The 12073-nt window shown below is 46.2% G+C and overlaps 1 protein-coding gene across 1 annotated transcript in view; it reads right to left on the reverse strand.

Moving 5' to 3' along the window:
- Window positions 1–12073, reverse strand: part of wu:fb13g09 (ATP-binding cassette sub-family C member 5) — a 52882-nt gene that overhangs the window by 26088 nt on the left and 14721 nt on the right. Inside the window, exons 6-10 of the mRNA XM_064964531.1 lie at window positions 11164–11337; window positions 9811–9958; window positions 2779–2927; window positions 2505–2612; window positions 1991–2353 (exon numbers count right to left, since the gene is read on the reverse strand). Of these exons, the coding sequence (XP_064820603.1) occupies window positions 1991–2353; window positions 2505–2612; window positions 2779–2927; window positions 9811–9958; window positions 11164–11337 (942 nt within the window). The remainder of the gene's footprint in view (window positions 1–1990; window positions 2354–2504; window positions 2613–2778; window positions 2928–9810; window positions 9959–11163; window positions 11338–12073) is intronic.

Here is a 12073-nt window from a genome sequence, read left to right on the forward strand (position 1 = left end):
TGTATACAGTTGAAGTGGGAAGTTTACATGCACCTTAGCCAAATACATTTAAACTCAGTTTTTCACAATTCCGGACATTTAATCAGAGCAAAAATTCCCTGTCTTAGGTCATTTAGGATCACCACTTTATTTTAAGAATGTGAAATAATAATGTCAGAATAATAGTAGAGAAAATTATTTATTTCAGCTTCAATTTCTTTCATCATATTCCCAGTGAGTCAGAAGTTTACAGACACTCAATTAGTATTTGGTAGCGTTGCCTTTAAATTGTTTTTGGGTCAAATATTTTGGGTCGCCTTCCACAAGCTTCTCACAATAAGTTGGGTGAATTTTGGCCCATTCCGCCTGATAGAGCTGGTGTAACTGAGTCAGGCTTGTAGGCCTCCTTGCTCACACACACTTTTTCAGTTCTGCCCACAAATGTTCTATAGGATTGAGGCCAGGGCTGTGTGTGGGCCACTCCAATACCTTGACTTTGTTGTCCTTAAGCCAAGTATGCTTGGGGTCATTGTCCATTTGGAAGACCCATTTGCGACCAAGCTATAACTTCCTGACTGATGTCTTGAGATTTTGCTTCAATATATCCACATACTTTTCCTATCCTCATGAAGCCATCTATTTTGTGAAGTGAACCAGTCCCTCCTGCAGCAAAGTACCCCCACAACATGACGCTGCCACCCCCGTGCTTTACGGTTGAGATGGTGTTCTTTGGCTTGCAAGCCTCCCCCTTTGTCCTCCAAATATAACTATGGTCATTATAGCCAAACAGTTTTATTTTTATTTAATCAGACTAGAGGACATTTCTCCAAAAAGTACGATCTTTGTCCCCATGTGCAGTTGCAAAGCGTAGTCTGGCTTTTTTATGGCGGTTTTGAAGCAGTGGCTTCTTCCTTGCTGAGTGGCCTTTCAGGTTATGTCGACACAGGACTCGTTTTACTGTGGATATACTAACTTTTGTACCGGTTTCCTCCAGCATCTTCACAAGGTCCTTTGCTGTTGTTCTGGGACTGATTTGCACTTTTCGCACCAAAGTACGTTAATCTCTAGGAGACAGAACGCTTCTCCTTCCAAAGCGGTAGGACGGCTGCATGGTCCCATGGTGTTTATACTTGCGTACTATTGTTTGTACAAATCAATGTGGTACCTTCAGGCATTCGGAAATTGCTTTCAAGGATGAACCAGACTTGTGGAGGTCTACAATTATTTTTCTGAGGTCTTTTGATTTTCCCATGATGTCAAGGAAAGAGGCACTGAGTTTGAAGGTAGGCCTTGAAATACATCCACAGGTACACCTCCAATTGACTCAAATGATGTCAATAAGCCTATCAGAAGCTTCTAAAGCCATGACATCATTTTCTGGAATTTTCCAAGCTGTTTGAAGGCACAGTCAATTTAATGTATATAAACTTCTGACCCACTGGAATTGTGAGACAGTGAAATAATCTGTCTGTAAACAATTGTTGAAAAAATTACTTGTGTCATGCACAAAGTAGATGTCTTAACCGACTTGCCAAAACTATAGTTTGTTAACAAGAAATTTGTGGAGTGGTTGAAAAATGAGTTAAATGTATGAAAACTTCCGACTTCAACTGTATATATTTTACATCAACAAATAAACTTCAAGTCATTACATTTTCATCTCTTATCAATATGAAAGAAACCAAAAAATACATTTACTAAATACAAAATACATTTTCTAAATACAATTTTCAAAAAATGTTTGAATACAATAATCTCCTCTGATTTCTTTGTTCCAATTGTTTTCATAAATAAATAGCCAACCCCACTGCGTTCCCCCCCAGACCTTGAACACCACTGCTTTAGTGTGTGTGTGTGTGTGTGTATGTGCAGGTTTGCATGTGTGCGTGCATGCATATATTTGTCAATGTGTACAAGCATTTGTGTAGGCTTGTATGAACGTAAATCAGGGTTGTTTTGTGCACGGGTGAGTACACCTGTCTGATTGATGGTGCTTGTTCGAGCAGTGTACCTTCTTGACGCGCAGATCGATGCGATGTAGGGTTTTGTGCAGCGGTGGGCGGATGATGGAGCTCTGGGTAGAGGAGATGGTGCTCTGGGGGCTCTCCTGTTCCATGTGGGTAAGGAGACTCTGTCCGTTGGGACCCTCATTGTTTCCCTTACCCTCTTCTGCTGTGATATACAAGCTCAGTTTCTCCTTGCGCAGTACTCGATGCATTCCACCTCTCTTGCACTGCTTCTTGGGGACGGGGGTGGCTTTGGCAGGAGCTTTGGCCTTCTCCCAGGCCAAGGTGGCGTACCGGAACTCCACGGCGTTCATCGGGTCGTCCGTTTTGGCCAACACAACCTCTCGGTCCTCCATCAAGAAGAGTCTCTGTTGACATATGATATACTGTATGATATATGGAGAAGATTAATGAATGAACATGTATATTTTGAAGTGCTATGCTGACAACAGTCCATCCTGACTGAACGCTACAATCATTCCCAATTTTGTACAACAATCTCGTCTGTCTTTCATTTACCTGAAATCGGTTGACTGCCACAGAACCTTCTGATAATGCTCGTACAGCCAAGGGCGTGACTTTGAGGGCAAAGGTCATGGAGTTGAAGACTGCAACAACGGTAAAGGCCTGAAGGGAGCAACAAAGTGGTCAAGTAATTTCACATTTAGTGGAATTCCACATATTTAAAAGCTACTGGGGAGCTTTCTATTGAAACAAACAACAAAAGCTACTGGTAGATATTGAAGTCACTTGACTCTTGAAAAGTTAGTGACAGCTGAGGGGAGGAGTTTACCTGGGCAGCAGTGAGGTCAAAACCCAGGGCCATGTGTAGAGTGAATGTGCAGACACTGGCGATCACAACGACGATGGGGGCCACGCCCACTGTGAGGCTCTGAACACAACCAGCCCTCTCCAGTATCCTCCTCTCCTCAGATCGCACCGCTGGGGGGTGGGGGGGGGCAGAAAGAGAAAGCAGCAGAGGGCGAGCAAGGCAGAGAGCGGCAGAGAGTGAGCGAGGAAGAGAGCGAGCGAGGCAGAAAGAAAGAATGAGCGACAGAGAGAGGAAGTGAGCGAGGGAGCGAGCGACAGAGAGAGCAACACACAGAGAGAGCGAGGGAGCGACACAGAGAGCGAGATAGCACAGACAGAAAATAGACAATGAGCTCTTGTATTACCACTGTAGAGTCTTTCAGGAATTTACGCCTGGCACTGTAGTTATATTCAGCCCCAAACAACATTAGAGAGAGTCCCTTACAGTCATGGCCAGAAATAAGAGAGACAAGTTGGGCCTCGTGGCCATAAATGGTATGAAATGGACTTTTAAAATTGTGGGCCATTGGCAGTTGTCCAAGTCAAGTGGCTTGTCATCCATGATTGTGTACATATTCTAAATGCATGTGTTGGCTGCTTCATTCAACAGTCCATTCAGTGCACTCTGGCTCCAAGCAAAGGTTTCTTTCTAACACAGCCAAGGCTACTACGTGCTCCAGGAAAGCTATAACATGACTGCACTCCTCCTAAAACACATTTCATATTATTCTCCAGGGACTCACAGCAGTGTTGTTGGATTGCCTTTGTAGAAGCTTCTACATATACAATGTATATTTTATCAGCAGGTGGAATAGGGCCATATACTAACACTAACTGAAGAGAACGATATCAGAACTCCTGATATGAAACTCAATAGCCCTTAAGATGAATGTCCAATTAATGATCATAATAATAGGTATTATCACTATTATCCAAACAGCGGGCTGTTATGAGGATATGAGTCCAACCTGGCTAATTACAGTCATGATTAAAAGCACCAAACGTTTCTTATCCACAATGTGAGGCAGAGCCTCGTGAGAAATGTCCCCCCTCCCTCTCTAATTCTTCAATCTCCTCTAAGTGGAACAACCCTCTGCAGGTCTTAGGTATCAAAGAGCTTTAAACGCTTTTCAAATTAAACTTTGGGCGCAGTGATCCAATCAGGGCTTGTGTAATGTGGGAAGGCATGGAAGGAATCTCAGCCAATGGAACCTAACGGGAATGGAGTTGCCGGGTCAATTCCAGGGATGAATCTAATTTGAATTGATGATTGGAGGATTTAAACTAATGGATTTCAGGTAACAGGTTGAATTTCCTGGACTGACTGGAATTGAAAGAGAATTGGCCTGACAGAGAAGAAAATGTAAATAAAGTCAAATAAAGGAAGTACGAATTTGAGAGGCGCATTCTCAGCTGGAAATAATCACTAACCCAGACGCAAAAACAGGAAGTGAGTATTATGATTTTTGCTGTGTCACTGGGCCAGTGCTATAAAAATGATGATTGCAGAGTCACGAGCCCCCGTGCCATAAACGTGATGACTGCAGAGTCACGAGCCCCCGTGCCATAAACGTGATGACTGCAGAGTCACTGGCCCCGTGTCATAAACGTGATGACTGCAGAGTCACTGGCCCCGTGTCATAAACGTGATGACTGCAGAGTCACTGGCCCCGTGTCATAAACGTGATGACTGCAGAGTCACTGGCCCCGTGTCATAAACGTGATGACTGCAGAGTCACTGGCCCCTTGTCATAAACGTGATGACTGCAGAGTCACTGGCCCCTTGTCATAAACGTGATGACTGCAGAGTCACTGGCCCCTTGTCATAAACGTGATGACTGCAGAGTCACTGGCCCCTTGTCATAAACGTGATGACTGCAGAGTCACTGGCCCCTTGTCATAAACGTGATGACTGCAGAGTCACTGGCCCCTTGTCATAAACGTGATGACTGCAGAGTCACTGGCCCCTTGTCATAAACGTGATGACTGCAGAGTCACTGGCCCCTAGTCATAAACGTGATGACTGCAGAGTCACTGGCCCCTAGTCATAAACGTGATGACTGCAGAGTCACTGGCCCCTAGTCATAAACGTGATGACTGCAGAGTCACTGGCCCCTAGTCATAAACGTGATGACTGCAGAGTCACTGGCCCCTTGTCACAAACATGATGACTGCAGAGGCACTGGCCCCTTGTCACAAACATGATGACTGCAGAGTCACTGACCGTGCTAGAAACATGGCTGCTGAGTCACTGGCCCCTTGTCACAAACATGATGACTGCAGAGGCACTGGCCCCTTGTCACAAACATGATGACTGCAGAGTCACTGACCGTGCTAGAAACATGGCTGCTGAGTCACTGGCCCCTTGTCACAAACATGACTGCCGAGTCACTGGCCCCTTGTCACAAACATGATGACTGCAGAGTCACTGGCCCCGTGCCACAACATGTTGACTGCAGAGTCACTGGCCCCGTGCCACAACATGATGACTGCAGAGTCACTGGCCCCTAGTCATAAACATGATGACTGCAGAGTCACTGGCCCCTAGTCATAAACATGATGACTGCAGAGTCACTGGCCCCTAGTCATAAACATGATGACTGCAGAGTCACTGGCCCCTAGTCATAAACATGATGACTGCAGAGTCACTGGCCCCTAGTCATAAACATGATGACTGCAGAGTCACTGGCCCCTTGTCACAAACATGATGACTGCAGAGGCACTGGCCCCTTGTCACAAACATGACTGCCGAGTCACTGACCCTGTGCTAGAAACATGACTGCTGAGTCACTGGCCCCTTGTCACAAACATGATGACTGCAGAGTCACTGACCCTGTGCTAGAAACATGGCTGCTGAGTCACTGGCCCCTTGTCACAAACATGATGACTGCAGAGTCACTGGCCCCTTGTCACAAACATGATGACTGCAGAGGCACTGGCCCCTTGTCACAAACATGATGACTGCAGAGTCACTGGCCCCTTGTCACAAACATGATGACTGCAGAGTCACTGGCCCCTTGTCACAAACATGATGACTGCAGAGTCACTGGCCCCTTGTCACAAACATGACTGCCGAGTCACTGACCCTGTGCTAGAAACATGACTGCTGAGTCACTGGCCCCTTGTCACAAACATGATGACTGCAGAGTCACTGACCCTGTGCTAGAAACATGGCTGCAGAGTCACTGGCCCCTTGTCACAAACATGATGACTGCAGAGTCACTGGCCCCTTGTCACAAACATGATGACTGCAGAGTCACTGGCCCCTTGTCACAAACATGATGACTGCAGAGGCACTGGCCCCTTGTCACAAACATGATGACTGCAGAGTCACTGGCCCCTTGTCACAAACATGATGACTGCAGAGTCACTGGCCCCTTGTCACAAACATGATGACTGCAGAGTCACTGGCCCCTTGTCACAAACATGACTGCCGAGTCACTGACCCTGTGCTAGAAACATGACTGCTGAGTCACTGGCCCCTTGTCACAAACATGATGACTGCAGAGTCACTGACCCTGTGCTAGAAACATGGCTGCTGAGTCACTGACCCTGTGCTAGAAACATGGCCCCTTGTCATAAACATGATGACTGCAGAGTCACTGGCCCTGTGCTGGAAACATGACTGCTGAGTCACTGGCCCCTTGTCACAAACATGATGACTGCAGAGTCACTGGCCCTGTGCTGGAAACATGACTGCTGAGTCACTGGCCCCTTGTCACAAACATGATGACTTGAGTTATGTTTATAGCTCGGGGCCAGTTGTTACAAACATGATGACTGCAGAGTTACTGGCCCTCGTGCCACAACATGATGACTGCTGAGTCACTGGCCCCTTGTCACAACATGATGACTGCTGAGTCACTGGCCCCTTGTCACAACATGATGACTGCAGAGTCACTGGCCCCTTGTCATAAACATGAAGACTGCAGAGTCACTGGCCCCGTGCCACAACATGTTGACTGCAGAGTCACTGGCCCCGTGCCACAACATGATGACTGCAGAGTCACTGGCCCCTTGTCATAAACATGATGACTGCAGAGTCACTGGCCCCTTGTCATAAACATGATGACTGCAGAGTCACTGGCCCCTTGTCATAAACATGATGACTGCAGAGTCACTGGCCCCTTGTCATAAACATGATGACTGCAGAGTCACTGGCCCCTTGTCATAAACATGATGACTGCAGAGTCACTGGCCCCTTGTCATAAACATGATGACTGCATAGTCACTGGCCCCTTGTCATAAACATGATGACTGCAGAGTCACTGGCCCCTTGTCATAAACATGATGACTGCAGAGTCACTGGCCCCTAGTCATAAACATGATGACTGCGGAGTCACTGGCACCTAGTCAAAAACATGATGACTGCAGAGTCACTGGCCCCGTGCCACAAACATGATGACTGCAGAGTCACTGGCCCCGTGCCACAACATGATGACTGCTGAGTCACTGGCCCCGTGCCACAACATGATGACTGCTGAGTCACTGGCCCCGTGCCACAACATGATGACTGCTGAGTCACTGGCCCCGTGCCACAACATGATGACTGCTGAGTCACTGGCCCCGTGCCACAACATGATGACTGCAGAGTCACTGGCCCCGTGCCACAACATGATGACTGCAGAGTCACTGGCCCCGTGCCACAACATGATGACTGCAGAGTCACTGGCCCCTAGTCATAAACATGATGACTGCAGAGTCACTGGCCCCTTGTCATAAACATGATGACTGCAGAGTCACTGGCCCCTTGTCATAAACATGATGACTGCAGAGTCACTGGCCCCGTGCCACAACATGATGACTGCAGAGTCACTGGCCCCTTGTCATAAACATGATGACTGCAGAGTCACTGGCCCCTTGTCATAAACATGATGACTGCAGAGTCACTGGCCCCTTGTCATAAACATGATGACTGCAGAGTCACTGGCCCCTTGTCATAAACATGATGACTGCAGAGTCACTGGCCCCTTGTCATAAACATGATGACTGCAGAGTCACGAGCCCCTTGTCATAAACATGATGACTGCAGAGTCACTGGCCCCTTGTCATAAACATGATGACTGCAGAGTCACTGGCCCCTTGTCATAAACATGATGACTGCAGAGTCACTGGCCCCGTGCCACAACATGATGACTGCAGAGTCACTGGCCCCGTGCCACAACATGATGACTGCAGAGTCACTGGCCCCGTGCCACAACATGATGACTGCAGAGTCACTGGCCCCTAGTCATAAACATGATGACTGCAGAGTCACTGGCCCCTTGTCATAAACATGATGACTGCAGAGTCACTGGCCCCTTGTCATAAACATGATGACTGCAGAGTCACTGGCCCCGTGCCACAACATGATGACTGCAGAGTCACTGGCCCCTTGTCATAAACATGATGACTGCAGAGTCACTGGCCCCTTGTCATAAACATGATGACTGCAGAGTCACTGGCCCCTTGTCATAAACATGATGACTGCAGAGTCACTGGCCCCTTGTCATAAACATGATGACTGCAGAGTCACTGGCCCCTTGTCATAAACATGATGACTGCAGAGTCACTGGCCCCTTGTCATAAACATGATGACTGCAGAGTCACGAGCCCCTTGTCATAAACATGATGACTGCAGAGTCACTGGCCCCTTGTCATAAACATGATGACTGCAGAGTCACTGGCCCCTTGTCATAAACATGATGACTGCAGAGTCACTGGCCCCTTGTCATAAACATGATGACTGCAGAGTCACTGGCCCCTTGTCATAAACATGATGACTGCAGAGTCACTGGCCCCTTGTCATAAACATGATGACTGCAGAGTCACTGGCCCCGTGCCACAACATGATGACTGCAGAGTCACTGGCCCCTTGTCATAAACATGATGACTGCAGAGTCACTGGCCCCTTGTCATAAACATGATGACTGCAGAGTCACTGGCCCCTTGTCATAAACATGATGACTGCAGAGTCACTGGCCCCTTGTCATAAACATGATGACTGCAGAGTCACTGGCCCCTTGTCATAAACATGATGACTGCAGAGTCACTGGCCCCTTGTCATAAACATGATGACTGCAGAGTCACTGGCCCCTTGTCATAAACATGATGACTGCAGAGTCACGAGCCCCTTGTCATAAACATGATGACTGCAGAGTCACTGGCCCCTTGTCATAAACATGATGACTGCAGAGTCACTGGCCCCTTGTCATAAACATGATGACTGCAGAGTCACTGGCCCCTTGTCATAAACATGATGACTGCAGAGTCACTGGCCCCTTGTCATAAACATGATGACTGCAGAGTCACTGGCCCCTTGTCATAAACATGATGACTGCAGAGTCACTGGCCCCTTGTCATAAACATGATGACTGCAGAGTCACTGGCCCCTTGTCATAAACATGATGACTGCAGAGTCACTGGCCCCTTGTCATAAACATGATGACTGCAGAGTCACTGGCCCCTTGTCATAAACATGATGACTGCAGAGTCACTGGCCCCTTGTCATAAACATGATGACTGCAGAGTCACTGGCCCCTTGTCATAAACATGATGACTGCAGAGTCCCTGGCCCCTTGTCATAAACATGATGACTGCAGAGTCCCTGGCCCCTTGTCATAAACATGATGACTGCAGAGTCCCTGGCCCCTTGTCATAAACATGATGACTGCAGAGTCCCTGGCCCCTTGTCATAAACATGATGACTGCAGAGTCCCTGGCCCCTTGTCATAAACATGATGACTGCAGAGTCCCTGGCCCCTTGTCATAAACATGATGACTGCAGAGTCCCTGGCCCCTTGTCATAAACATGATGACTGCAGAGTCACTGGCCCCTTGTCATAAAAATGATAACTGCAGAGTCACTGGCCCCTTGTCATAAACATGATGACTGCAGAGTCACTGGCCCCGTGCTATAAACAATATGACTGTGGTCTGGTGTTTATTCTCACCAAGTGACCTGACCAGAAAAAAAACAATACAAGCCCAGTGTGTGTGTGTGTGTGTGTGTGCGTAAGTGTTACCAAACACTCACTGTGGATGTTCTGAGCGAAAGCGTTTTCCAAGCAATACATCTTGATGAACTTGATACAGCCGAGGATCTCATTCATGAGCCTCACGCGCTGGTCAGTCACTAACACACACTTCTTACGAAAATACGCTGTGAGACGTGAAGCCAGCATCTGTCCCGGATAGAGAGAAGCAAGAAAATAAGTAACAGAGGAGAAATGTGAGTGTCGTAACAGGGAAATGAAGCCAGACACAGTCTACAACCCTATGTTTCCCCTTGTGCACTACTTTAGAACAGAGCCCCATGGGCCCTGGTCAAAAGTAGTGCTCTGTATAGGGAATAAGGTGCCATTTGGGACATAGACACAACCCTATTGCATCAGCTCTATGGCAGGGTTACTGCAAGGAACAGGCTATAAGCGGCTTCCACATCAAGGCAAAGGTCCCCAATAGGCAGGCTCAGACTGAAGCTAACTCAATTGAAAGACTAACAGCAGCAAAGTCAACAGGAGATTGGCAGGCGGAGAGTTTTGGAGAAGTTGAAGGGGAACTCCACCACAATGTCATTATCTCCTGCACAATACCACTGTCAACATATGTGAAAACAGTGCAAAACTATGTTTTGTAGAAACAAATCAAGTTTAAAAAAAGTTGTACCCGATGACATCCTCGAAAGTTAAAACATTATATAAACAGTGATTTTCAAAACACAGATTTGCGGTGACATGGGGAGCAAGAAAATACCCTCCCTAGAAATCCGTTGCAGGTTTTGAAAATCACTGTTTTTTAACCTATGCTGTGATGCCACAGAGAAGCCCTTTTTAGGACCTTTTTTCTTATCTTTTTAACCACAGATCATAGAAACAAGCTGTTTTCATATGTGTAGACACTGGTTTACTGCTGGAGATGAAGAATATGAGATGGAAAAATGGCAGAATCGCCCTTTAACTTCCCCAAAACCCTTTTAAGGGGAATTAACAGGCTGTGCTGTAAAGGATAACGGTCTGTGAAGTGAAGGACATTCACTTTAGTTCTACAGTTATGGGGAAATATGATGCTGTTCATCACTAATACTATAAACAGGAAAGACAATTCATGAATGACTAAGTGCTGAGAATGAGATAAGTTCAAAGGAATCATGCTCCAAGTAACACTGCTGTCAAAATAATGTTTACTTTCAGTGTATTATTTTTACAGTAACTAAAGCTTTGTTCCTAAATGAATAAGCTATATGAAAAGGTAGCACTAAGATGCCTCTGAGTTAATGAAAGTGGAGTAACTTTCCTTTAGACATCGGTTCACATTTTTTCGTTAGTCAGCACTTTTGTTTTCCATAAGGTGTGCATTCCTTTGTTAGGAGACATGGAGGACTTCCTACCATAGCAGGGTAGAAGAAGATGAATATGGCTGATCCAACCAGTGCAGTGGGTCCCAGGAAGTAAGCAGTGTAGGACAGACCCAGGATGCCAACCAGCGGGCCCCCAGCCAGCAGACAGCCCACTGAGACTGCCTCGTATACCCGCTGGCCATCGCTGGAGCAGATGTTGATCAGCTGTAGGGAGGGACATTGACACAGAATGTTAGTGGACACATTGAACAGACCATTTACTTCACAAGGACATAGTGAGTCAAAGAGAATGAAATTAACCCACAGAATCCTGAAATGTTGCAATGAGAATAAGCTACAATAGTAGAGCATGGACAAAGGGATGAGACATTGGCACGACAGAGGATTTAATTTTTTTCATTGAAACAAACAATCAAACTAATACAATGGAGTTATTTGTTATCTGAGACACACCTACAATGTAACCACTAGAAGTGCATTTCACTTTCAGAACTGAAGGCAGTGTCTGTGGGGTAGGGTTGCACATTTTGGGGAACATTCAGAGATGGAAACTTTCCGTGGGAATTAACAGGAATATATGCAAATTAGTATTAATACCATTTAAATGTAGATGTTTTTTTTGCATTGGATATATTTACCATATCGTATGGAAACAGAAACCTTTATCATAAGTAGACATAATTGCAAATGATTAAATCCTTCCAATAGAAATCAACTATTTAGTTACAAATTTAACTTTAATTAAATGAGTTGACTCTTCACATGGGATGATTTAATTGAAACACAAAAGAAAGGGAATATCGAATGATCCCCAATCATCCATCGCATCTCCCAAAAATGTTTTCAACATAATCTGTAAAATGATAGTCTAGAAACTAAAGCGTTGGTTGTCATCCTCTCAGGCTTCCATGTCTTCTCCCTGGACCTCCTCAATATCCAC

This window comes from Oncorhynchus masou, unplaced genomic scaffold, assembly GCF_036934945.1.
Source record: "Oncorhynchus masou masou isolate Uvic2021 unplaced genomic scaffold, UVic_Omas_1.1 unplaced_scaffold_1___fragment_4___debris, whole genome shotgun sequence".
Lineage (NCBI taxonomy): Eukaryota > Metazoa > Chordata > Actinopteri > Salmoniformes > Salmonidae > Oncorhynchus > Oncorhynchus masou.